Genomic DNA, 12003 nt, shown 5'->3' on the forward strand with positions numbered 1-12003 from the left:
TTTCATCCCAGCCAGGTCTTCGGAGAGCCGACGGGCTCCTGAACGGAGACGCCCAGTGCGGGCCAGTGAGCAGGGCTGCCCGGCCGGGAGGACCCGTCCTCAAACGAGGGGCTTCCTAACGTCACCCTTGGGTGGCAGGAGCCGGATGTTCGATGACTGGTTTACGGTCTAGATCATTGTATTTTTATGACACTCATAAAATCTGTGTTTCTCCTCATTTTCATAATGGCTTCAATGAGCTTCTCCGCCTTCTAAAGACACAGTAAACGGTTCTGTGCGGGAGGGACCAATTTAGTGGGGCGGCGACGCCTGAGAGCCGGGAGGGAGACGCACGCCCAGAATTCTCCCCCGCGGCGGGCCGTGCGCCGAGGAGAAGGAAGCCATGTAGCTCTGGGCGAAATTCATATTTATTTCTGGGCTTTTTCATAAACACCGGCAGCTTCCATGAAACTCCAGGGTTAATGAGGCGCTGGGCCGTGCGGGAAAGGCGCCGACCGTTGCCGTCACGGGGAAATATAAATCAGTACTCAAAAAGGGAAACACCGTGGACTCGTCCCTTATAAAATATAACGTAAAGGGGTTAGTGCCGTGAACTAGGGAGGAAAAGCGTTTTCTATCTGAGCCATGTGGATTTTTTATGTAATGAGGGGATTCTCGTGGGATCATTCTATCTGTATTTAAAAGAAATACACGCTCTCTTGATACTGAATTTACGTCTAAATGCAGTTGCTTGTGAATATTTCTGTGAAGTCCCCGTAACCCACCGCGGGCAAAGCAGACTCGTCTGGGCTCTGTAATTCAGCAGGCCGACGCGCTCCGCAGCGCCGCCTCTGCGTGGCCCACGGAACCCGCGGTCTCCGGGACGACGCTGCAGTGTTCACACGCGGGGTCACTGCCACTGGGCTGGGAGCTGCAGACGAAGACCCGCGGAGGACCCGGGTGTCTGTCCCCCTCATTTGGGTGTGTGTCCGTCTGTCCGCTGTGGCTTGTAACGTGGCTACTGTGAATTGTGTTCGTGGCCTAGCGTGGCCATATTCCCTGGAGGTGAAAGAAACCCCAGCCACGGCTCTCTGTAAGCAGTCTGCTTCCCATAGGACGGCAGCCTCACAAAGCAAAACGCTTTTCTAGTCATGCAGAACAATGACAATGACCGGAAAACAGGTTCCATCCGCAGCGCCTGCGGGAGCAGACGTGCCCCCCGTGGCATCGCGGGGACAGCGTCAGAGGCCACCCTGCCTGATGGTACCGTGTGGTAGGTTCCCTCCACAGATCCAAAGCCGAGAGGCCAGATGGCTGAGCATGGGTCTCAAGAGGTTCTAAACGGTGTGGAATGAGCCACTGGTGGTGTTTCATGTTTTGTGGAGCGTGGAAGCTATAGGGCATACTCAGCGGCGGGAAGCCAGCCACGGAGGAGGCGTGGCCAAGGAGAGGGCAGTGCTCGTGCGCGAGCCCCCGTGGCCCGCGTCACGGAGCACAGGGATTGCACGCGTCCCGCGGGACCCGGCAGTCATGTGGTGGTCGTGGCCTGTCTCTGTCTGCAGATGGTGTGGGAGAGTGGCTGTGTGGTCATCGTCATGCTGACGCCCCTCTCGGAGAACGGCGTCCGGCAGTGCTACCACTACTGGCCCGACGAAGGCTCCAACCTCTACCACGTCTACGAGGTACACCCCAGAGGACCGGAGCCGCCCCGCTGGAGCAGGGCCCCTCCTCAGGAAGGCGGGCAGGCAGGCGTCCCCAGGCCCCCGCAGTCCATGGACCCCCAGACCTTCCAAACTGCCGTGCGATGGCACCCCGGGCTCTGGCATAAATTGTAAAGCTTTAGGGCTCCAAATTCAGACAGAAGGAACCAAAAAACATTTATGCCCCGAGGAGGCCCCTGGAGCCAGGCCCCGAGCAACAGACCCTCCTGGACTGTTGTAGCAAGAATCTGCCTGCACCATGGCCTCCTGCGGCAGCCAAGGCTGTGGAGGCACAGATTCGAGGCTCCTTCCCTTGCCGGACCCTCTGCCCACATCGACGATAAATGGTGCCAACTTGAGCAGCTCAGCACGAACCCGCATGAGCCCATTCAGCATTAAACATCAGTCAGAAGGCAGGGTCCCGTGGGGTGGGGGTGTGAGGACCAGCCCTAGCTCAGAGTCCTGGCTTTTAGGCCACTGAGCATGGCCTTGACCCCGAGAGGCACCCAGTCCCACTGCTGCAGGAACCCCGGTCTCCTCTCCGCCTCGGGGAGCAGCCGCCTGCTGTGAGATTCAAGGTGCAGTGGAACCTGCTGTTGTTTCTGTTCCAAAGCATAGATTTTTTGCAGGTTTGGATGGCTTAGAAATACAAAGGATGAAAGCTAGAATCACTTTGGATTGTAACATAATTTTATAACTATTTGGCTAATGCACCTGGGCAATATTAAAAACCCACAGTTAGCGTTTGCATAAACCCGGTTAAAACGGAGACGGTAGGAGGGGCCGTCCAGCCTCTGCCGACCTGTGGGCCATCCCCACAGTGCTGGCCCGTCACTGCTCCGAGTAGCCACGGTGCTCAGACAACGCGTCACGTTCCCGATGTCCCCCTTCCTCCCGTCCAGGTGAACCTTGTCTCCGAGCACATCTGGTGCGAGGATTTCCTCGTCAGGAGCTTCTACCTGAAGAACCTGCAAACCAACGAGACGCGCACCGTGACCCAGTTCCACTTCCTGAGCTGGTATGACCAGGGAGTGCCTTCCTCCGCGAGGTCCCTCCTGGATTTCCGCAGGTAGGACAAACAGCCCTGCAAGCAGGGTAGCGCGGCTGGAGTGCGGGCGTGAGAGGAGGGAGCGCGGTCCGACCCGGGTTCCTGCGTCTAAGGGGTCATTGGCTGTACGACGCGCTCTGTCTGTAGTTACAGATCATAAACGTGCAGTCGACCCTTGAACAGCACGGGCTTGGGGCACCAGCCCCCGACACGGTGGAAAATACACGTTTGACTTTTGGCTCCCCCGAAACTTAACAGAAACTTAATAAGCCTCTGTTGACTGGAAGCCTTACCGGTGACACAAGAAGTCAGTCCGCACATCCTGGTGTGCTAGGTGTATTGGACCCTGAGGTCCTGCAGTACAGCACGCCGGAGAAAAGAAAACACAAGGAAGAGAAAATACATTTTCAGTGCCGTCCTGTGTTTATTGAAAAAAAAAATTCGGGTGTGAGCGGACCGGCACAGCTCAGAGCCACGCTGTTCCAGGGTCGGTGGTATCTTCTGTACGATACGAGGCAGAGGGTGGGGGAGGGGTTCCGTGACGGCGCACGGAACCTGCAAGGTGTTTTCTGGTTTTACAGGAGTTAAAACAGGGGGACATAGCCACGTTAGAATTATGGAAATGTGGTCATTGTTTCGGATAAGATTCTCCAAGTGGTGGAGTCCCGAAGTTCCTGCTTCACAGGATATTGATGAGGAAAAGCAGGTTTTTAGTCTGGATACTCTCTGGTCGGACAGGATAATGAGACATAACAGACGTGGGCCCGGATCTGGCCTGGGGGACCTTAGACCTTGGGGGAGAGCATGGATGGAATCAGCGCACAACTGTGTGTTCTAGTGCAGTCTGGAAGCCGACAGTCTGGAAACATCCAGTCTTTGCTCACGCCCCACCAGCCGGCTGCCCAGGGGGCTGTCTGGCCGAGAGGGTGTTTACTGAGTTGAGATCAATGCTGGACTCCGTCGTCCAGGCAGCGATGGGCAAGGCAGAAAAAGGGGGACTTCAGGACGGAAGCTGGGCTTGTCCCTTGGACTCGGTGGCGACGGGGGCCGGCACTAGCTGTTGCCTGTGGCGGTCAAGAACGGGCAGTCGCCCGGCGAGGCAGGTGCTGAACGGCACGGAGCCCGAGCTCCGGCTCTGCGGAGCCCTCTCACGCCTAACCAGTGGGAAACGCCCCTCCTCGCAAAAGCAGGCAGACATCCAGAACAACGGACTAGGAAATAAAATGCACCTTGGTCCAGCGTGGTTCCCCCCCAGGGGGATGCGGGTCCGAGCGGTTCCCATCCTTGAGTCCGTGGCCACGTCACGCGAGACAGTGGGGTTTCAGGCTGACCGCTGCGTTTCTTGAATTGGTGTGTTAGACTTCTTAAGTTTATCGTGATACTCTTTCTTTTGCCTTTAGTCTACTTTGAAAAGCAAAACAAAATCTTTATTTGAATAGTTCTTTGGATCAAATAGCGTGGGAAAGAGCTCCCGGAGAGATGGGCTCGTGGTGTCCCAGCCGTGGCACACGTTTGGTGACCCTGCCCAGAGATACCGAGCGTGCACGGTACAGAAAGGCCTGAACGCACCCCAAAGCCCTGACTGCACGGTTCCCTCAGTCCATCCCTGCGATCTGGCTAGCAGATAACTCTCCTTAAAGCACATTTCTTTCTAAAGGCAGGCTGCCTGAGAATCTGACCTAGAGCGAGCGCATTTCCTGAGATAGCGTCTTGGGAAGCAGTCGTTCATTACTGGCCAAAGGACGTGGCTACAAAGAGAGACCAGCTTTGTCTTTATGCTCACCCAGTGTGTTTGCACATATATGCTATGGGCGGATGTGGAAATCCATATCCCTCTGTGGAACGGAACAATACATGACCAGCCCTCGGTGCGTACAACCTGCCCCGAGAAACACGGATGCCCCAAGTTCCCTCTCCCCAGAGGCTCAGGAGTTGAGGCTCCAGGAGGTTTTTGTTCCGGTGACATGTGCCGGTCTATTAAAATCAAAAGCCTTGGGGTTTTCTGGGTAGAAGAACCTCCCAAAAGTCAGCAATCGGAAAGGGGCATCGGCTTCCAGAGACACTGGTCACCTTATGCACAGGTCCCCCCGCCAACCCCTGTCCCCGACCACGCGCCCCGCCTTCCCCCGCTCCGGCCAGGGTGCATCAGGCGCTGAGACGTGTGATTACTTCGGGAGCCCAGAGGGAGCCCATTTCCACTTTAAAGAGGAGCTGCTCAAGACAGGAGATAATCAGCATCACATGTGAGGGCTTTGCTTTTAAAAATTCTCTCTCTGCGTCTGTGTCTCTGAGCCCTCGGTCCTGCTGTACGCAACGGCACTCACATCGTGACCCTGTAGAAATGGACAGACCCTTACTTTGCCAGCTCGTGAGCGGTGGCCAGTGTCATTTTTGTGATGTTGCAGCTAGTAATATGAGCCCAGTTGCATAGTCACAAAAGTGATCATTGGAGGCTGTGACTCTGCTGCAAGGCAGTGTGGGAAGCCCCTTTTCTGAGCCTCTAGCGACCTCTGACCTTGGCTTGCTGTTGGTTGCGTGACAGTTCCTCCTCACTCAGGGACCCACGGGTCGGTTTGTATTACTAATCGTTCTTTCTCAGTGAAGTCCTCCTGCTGAAATACATATAATATCCATTTTTCTGAACGTTTGCAACCTTTCGCCGACTGCTGATTTGTTCTAATCGAGTCAAACAAGACAGCTGTGTATGGCTTATCTGCACGAACGCCCCGCGCCTCTGTCTGGGGTCGACCAGGTGAACGCTTCTGTTGACTATGTGATGCTGTTACTTTTCTATTTGTGATGTTTCTCCTTGTAACAATACAAGCTTCTGATTCTTTGTAAATAAAACTCTCCACCGTATGCACGCTGGGCTTCTGGCTGTAAACAGGTTCAGTCGGGGCAGGGCCAGCGTGGACAGTTAGACCGCAGTGAGCCCTCCCTGGCCCCAGTCGAGGCGGCTGGTCACCGCCGCCGGAGGAAGCTGCTCTGTTCTGTCACGTAAGAGCAGGGACCGCAGGGCACTTACCGGGGTGCTCTGTCCTCTCTAAGAGCAGTTACCCTCAGTGCGCTCTGCCAGAAACGGGGCTGACCAGCTGCTGCTCTCCTGGCCCCTTACGGTGACGGTTTTCTGAAACCGGTACAGTCTGAATAAGGGGATCTGGGGGTGGTTTCTTTTTCTTTTTCTTTTTTTTTTAACGTACTACTTCCGTGCTCGGCCCCCTGAGAAAAAATGCCCCAAACCTGGAGACTGAGCCGTGTGCGAGCAGGCGAACGGGGAGAGCCTTGCCAACCCAGCCTGGACCGCCACGTAGGAAATGGCCAGACTGTTCTCCAGCGACCAAGAGATTGCTAGGAAAACCTCGTGTTTGAAACTAAAAGGCCTGTAGGAACGAACCTTCCCCAAATTGAGTCTGAGCCAGGCTTGCTTGATTGGCACACGTACGCACCGTGCGCGCACATGCAGGCCCACACCGGGCCCACGGGCGTGTGCGCAGCCTGGGTGAGGCCAGCCGGCCTCTCGTAGTTCACGTCTGAGGTTCGTCCTGAGGGTCTGGCGTCCATTTCGTCAGACCTAAAGCTCATGTTGCCTTTACAACCTGAGTTAAGAATGGGAGTTTAAAGATTTTTTTCCTTAATTTTTAAGTAATCTGTACACCCCACCTGGGACTTGAACTCCTGGCCCCGAGAGTCGCACACTCCACCAACCGAGCTGGCCAGGGGACTCAAAGAGTGGGAGGCTTTGGAAGAAGAAATCAAGAGATTTATTTTCCAATCCGTTTGATTCTCAAAGGTCCAAGAACCTTCTGGGCATCCGGGCCCGCCGCTGATTTTAATGAGCTCACTCATACCTTCTCGCCTTCCCACTAAACCCTCACACTGCGATGACCTCGAAAGTGAGAAAAAGCTCCAGCAGAAGTAGCGACGTGGCCACAGGGACCCTGAGTACTTGTTCCTCCACGTTTCTGGGTCTTCTCATTTTTAAGATGGTTTTGGGTGGTCTGCACGTTCCACACGGTACGGGAGGCAGCCCTTGATCAAGGGCTACCCCAGTGTCCTTGGGCGTGGCCCGTCTTTGGGGCACGTTGTACCCAGGCTCCTCCCTTGTTGTTCGGGGGCCGTGTGGACCTCACTCTGTTCAGCCTGTACAGGAACGAGGAGCAGCCAGCTCTGCTCTGGGGGCAGACTTGGAAACACCTGCTGGGTGCCTGGGCGGGCTGCCAGCTCCTTCTGCACACACCCCCCACCTCCCAACCCCTCAGCTCTGGGTGTTTGGGACAAGGCCACCGACTGACAGAACATGAGCTTCCAGCGGACCCTGTGCTGGGCAGGCAAGCCTTTGCAAAGAACAGTGACGCTTTCCCACGTCTGGTGCAAGGAAAAAAATTTTGGTTTTCTGCACTGTCATTCGTTTTCAATTTTGCTTCATGTCATACACTGTAGAAACTCATAGGGAGCATTTTAGAACACAGCCCCACACACGTTTTTCCACTGACTTTTCTCCGTGCAGAAATATTTTATTGAGCATTCCGATGCACTCTGTAAACACGCTGAGTTGCTTCATGTTTCACTGACTTCCGACAAACTTGGAGCTATACAGTGCATTTGAAATCGGTGCTTCGTCTTGATTTAGGGCTGGGTGACCAAAAAACCTATGCTTGTTGATTCTTCTAAACTGTGGTGTAAAATCTGCACAGCAGAGTTGCTTGTAAACACACACATTCATACAAAGGAAGGACTTGTCTCCACTGCAGTTTCTCGGCGGTGTAGCGCTCCCGCCGACGGACAGAGCCAAGAGGCCCTGTGAACGCTGGAGACGGTAGTCGTGTTACGTTCCAGTATGATGTCTAGGGTGTAAGAAACTTGGGGCATAAATGGCAGAACTCAAACATTTTAGCAAGGAATCTAGGTTCTCCCGTCACCACCAGGCAGCCCAGGTGACTGGGGCCTTCGACGGGGCCGTGGGACAGGCTGGTGACAGGCTGCGGCGCCTGCTGGGAAAGGGAAGTAAGTCTGGCGATGTCAGAACTGGTTTTAAAGCTCTGTTTAATCCCTTGGTATTGAACAGAAAAATAAATCTTTGAAAATATGTGTGTAATTTTGATGCTCTTTGTCAAAAGAGGCTACAGTCGCAAAACGATGTCACAGACCCGGTCTGTTGGTTGGGGCTTAGGCGTTCGTCTGCAAAACCGGACAGGAGTCGTAGTGCATAACCATGATTTCTGTCTCTTTTTATTTCAGAAAAGTAAACAAGAGCTACAGGGGCCGTTCTTGTCCAATAATTGTTCACTGCAGGCAAGTACCACTGCTCCCGCGCGCTACCCCGGCTCGCTACCTGAGAAGGAGCCACAGTTACCTTCTCGCCGCCTCACACGCGCCGCTAACGGCCCTGCTGCAGGAGACCAGGCTGCGGACGGGAGGTCCAGGCTGCGCGGCCGCGTGTGCCCCGCTGGGCCGGTCCCGCCGGGGCCGCCGCCCGCTTGTTCTCAGGCCCACACGCTGCCCGCACACAAACACCGCGCGATGGTGTTTTTCACCCGTGGCCTTGTCTCAGCCGCCAGCTCACTCAGCTGAGGTTTGGAACCGAGAGGCTGGGACACGCTCGGGGCCCATCAGGAGCAGGGGCAGAGTCAGGAGTTAGCCCAGGGTTGGCCTCACCCAGCTTAGGATGCGAGTCTGGCCACGGAGTAAAATCCAGGGGCTCCTGAAGCCCGTTGCACCCGCACAGACAAGCAGAGGTCCCACCAGAAGCTCCGTGTCACGGGGCCCTCTCGTCCGGGCTTCACACCCACCTCGTTGGGTCAGAGAACCGTGCTCCGATTTGTGGAAGTGTCTTACAGCACGTTCCCTTCTGCTGGGAGAGAAAGCAGCTCTCCAAGGATCAGACACCCAGTCTGTCCGTGCGGTCAAGAAGTGTACGTGTATGTGCCTAAGCATGCCTGTCAGGTGTGTGTGTGTCTGTCGGGTGTGTGCCTGTGAGTGTGTGTTTGTGTGTGTGTGTGGAGGGAGTGTGTGTCAGGTGCGTGCCTCCATGTGTCTGTGCCAGCGCATGTGGTGTGTCCCCGCGTGTGTCCGTGTGCTGGAGGCAGAAGTGCCCCGCGGCGGCCGCAGTGGCCGGTGTGTGCGGGTGTCCGAGCCGCCGTGGGAGGGAGGGAGGCCCGTCCAAACCAGGACAGCTAGGTGTCACCTGGGGAGCAGCGGGGACAGGGTGATGAGCGAGCTCCCCATACGCACAGACCCTGTGGGTCCCCACAGCTTTTCCAGCCACGGGTCTGAGGGTCTGGTAAAGCCAGAGCCCGTGAGCCCTTCCCACAAAGGCCCCCCGAGGCCCCGCCAGCTCTCCCGGGAACGTGGTCACGTAATTCCTGATCCTGAAGTGGGCACGACTGCCTCTGCTCAGAGGACGCATGGGACAGTCCCCATCTAGCAGCTGCTTCGGGGGTGGGGACTCACGGCCTCTGGGGCGAGGGGAGAGGCGGGCTCACTCGGGCCTCACAAAGCAGCCGCCTTCCCCAGAAAAGGCCTCCCTGCCCTCCGAGGGCTGCTGCCCTCTCCCAGGGACGCTGCAGTCACGGCTGGGGTGACCTTGCTCACCGCCAGTGCAGACGCCCTCGGCACGGACACGGCCAGACTCGTGTGTTTATTCCGACGAAACCCACCACGTCTTTGGCCAGAGAGGGAGAAGGGGAGACAGGAGCAGATCTGTGCGGCACGAGCTCATCCTGTGCCTCGGATGCTGAGCTCCCGCCGGCCTTCCGCCCCTCCCTCTCCCCCCTCCTCCTCTCTGCCCCCTCCCCCTCCCCCTCCCCCCATCCCGTCACTCTTCCTCACCCGACTTTCTTCCTCTTTCTTTCCAAGTCAAGCCTCCCTCTCCCCTCGTGAGCCTCACTCCGACGCCGAGGGAAACGCTGGCCCTGGCTTCGGCGGGCGTGGGGGTCCCGTGGCCGGGGCTGTTCTCACGTCTCCCCTTCCGTTGGCAGCGACGGCGCGGGCAGGAGCGGCACCTACGTCCTGATCGACATGGTTCTCAACAAGATGGCCAAAGGTGAGGCGGGCAGTGCGGCTGCTTTGTGGCGGCTGAGCCGGGACCGCGTTGCCATGGCAACCTGGGGGGCCCCTCTCCCCGGCCTGGGTCCCCTCCCTGAGTCACGTGAGGCCCGTCCACGCGCGCGAGCAGGGTGTTTCTCGGGGCCAGTGCCTGTGGCCAGGGCGGCGCTCGGCCCCGCACGGGGTGTGGGTAAGCAGCAGCCGCCGCCTGGGGCCCGGGGAGCCTCCCCGCAGAGGCCGAGCCAGCCAGTGTCGGCCACATCCTCTGTGCCGGCCCCCCGTTGCCACACCTGGGCGAGCAGGCTGCCGTGGCCTTTCCCGCGGCCCCTGGCACTCTGGTCCGCGCACTTCACCGCTGCAGCAGCCGACCCCGGGAGGAGGAGACGCGGGTCCGGCACAGGCGGCACAGGCGGCCCACCTGGCCGCGAGCGGCTCTGCAAGGGCAGAGCTTGGTCCCCTGCCCGCTGGGCCCCCCAGATGTGTGGACGCTGAGCTGCTCTGGTCGCTGGGACGTGCTCTCCAGACCGAAGCCGGGGCCGTCTCTTCAGAGCCCAGGGAGCACACCCCGCAGCCACCGTTGGGGAAGGACACACAGGGGCCCCAGCTCTTGGAGAGTCCTGGCGAGTTCCCACGGCGACTCGGGCAACGCTGCTCTCCCCATCATGCCCGTCCGCGTCCCACGGGACCTGGAAGGAAGCCCGCCGCGGTGGGGACCCCGCCATCCCTCACCTGAGAACAGAACATCCCCTTGGTCTGTACACACGCGTGCACAGGCCTGTGTGTTCTCAGCGACAGGCCCCAGCCTTCCAGGACACTGTCCTCCATGTTTGTCCAGAGCAGGAGCAGGTGCTGATCACAGAGATCGTTTCTGGCGCGTTCCCGCAGATGCCCGCGAGCCCAAGCTAAGCACTTCCCTTACCCCACTTCCTTCTGGTGAAGAGGGGGGAGAAAAGCGGACGCCAGGCCAAGAACGCGGTCGCGAGCCCTGCTCTTCATGTAAGGACCAGCACACCTGAGTGACGGACGCGCAGAACCGGTGCCCGGGGGGTCCGCAGCAGATCCGGGCTGGGCACCCCCGCCCTCCGTGTCGGCAGCCCCCGGCCCAGCCACCGCAGAGAGCAGGAAACAGGCTTTGCACCATCAGATCTTATTTTAAGCACCCAAATGAGGGAAGTGTCGGCGACATGCGAAGACAGGAGCCGGAGCAGACAGACAGACAGTCTGGTGCCGGTTTTAATGACGTATTTCCGGTTTGGGTCCTAACACAGCCCTAACTTCTTTAGTTAAAAGTTGCCTGACCCTCCATGGCACTCTGGCTTCCGAGGACATCTTTTCATGTGCAAATCTGCAAGTCCTGGGAGCCCAGAGCTCTCCAGAGAATTGATCTTTCCCCCTTACGCCCGCCCTCTTTCTCTGCCTGTCGCAAAAGTGCTACTTCCCTGCGCCTGAACCAGGTTCCCTCCGAAGGCCGCGCACGGTTGTTGCTGTTTGACGGGACGCCGTGTGGGTGAATCAAGGCGACAAGGGAAACACGGGGCCCGTTTGCATCCGATGGGAGCCCAGCTCACCCACAGAGTGTGGACGGACGCCCCTGCTCTCTTGGCCGTGGGTCAGGGAGGTGGCCTAGATTTTCAGAGGCGCAGGCCGGCTTCACCAGCGGCTGAAGAAGGTCGCAGCCCCGGGAGCCGGCCGGGGCAGGGCGGACTTCATTGTCCGAGCTCGGCCTGTCTGAGGGCCTGTCTGAGGGTCTCCGCAGGGCATGGACCCGCCCCCGGGGCCTCCACCGCGGCATGGCCCGCAGCATCCCCTCCAGCGCTCGAGCCTTCAACAATGCAGCCCAGCAGCGCAGAACGGGCCAGCCTAGGAGGGCCGCCTTCGGGCCCTTCTGTTCTTCACCTGCTCCTCTGCTGGGGTGTGAGGTGCGTGTGTGCGGAGTGAAATCCTCTGACCTGGGGCCCAGGACTGGGTCTCAGGAGAGATCAAAGGGCAGGGAGGCCCCCTGGGGTTTTGTTCTAGGCTCCCGGCTCTTGGGGCGGTGCGGCCTGGGCTGCCTTTGTCTGGCCTGGGAAGCTGCAGGCGGAGCCGCAGACCTTGCGGTCAGCGGAAGATCAAAGGCCCCGAGGCTGGACACGAAACCTTTCCGTTTCCTTTTCTTAGAAGGAATGAATCGCATGAGGACCAAAAAAAGCCCTCGCGACGCACCCCCACGGCCTCCAACGCCCCAGGCCCACG

General features: G+C 58.2%; 1 protein-coding gene across 1 annotated transcript in view; it reads left to right on the forward strand.

The window, feature by feature from the left end:
* Positions 1-12003, forward strand: part of PTPRN2 (protein tyrosine phosphatase receptor type N2) — a 612016-nt gene that overhangs the window by 584005 nt on the left and 16008 nt on the right. Inside the window, exons 16-19 of the mRNA XM_045086284.1 lie at positions 1542-1661; positions 2582-2748; positions 7966-8019; positions 9705-9769. Of these exons, the coding sequence (XP_044942219.1) occupies positions 1542-1661; positions 2582-2748; positions 7966-8019; positions 9705-9769 (406 nt within the window). The remainder of the gene's footprint in view (positions 1-1541; positions 1662-2581; positions 2749-7965; positions 8020-9704; positions 9770-12003) is intronic.

The sequence above is a fragment of the Mustela putorius genome, unplaced genomic scaffold (genome assembly GCF_011764305.1).
Source record: "Mustela putorius furo isolate JIRA1106 unplaced genomic scaffold, ASM1176430v1.1 tig00000929_pilon_pilon_pilon, whole genome shotgun sequence".
Lineage (NCBI taxonomy): Eukaryota > Metazoa > Chordata > Mammalia > Carnivora > Mustelidae > Mustela > Mustela putorius.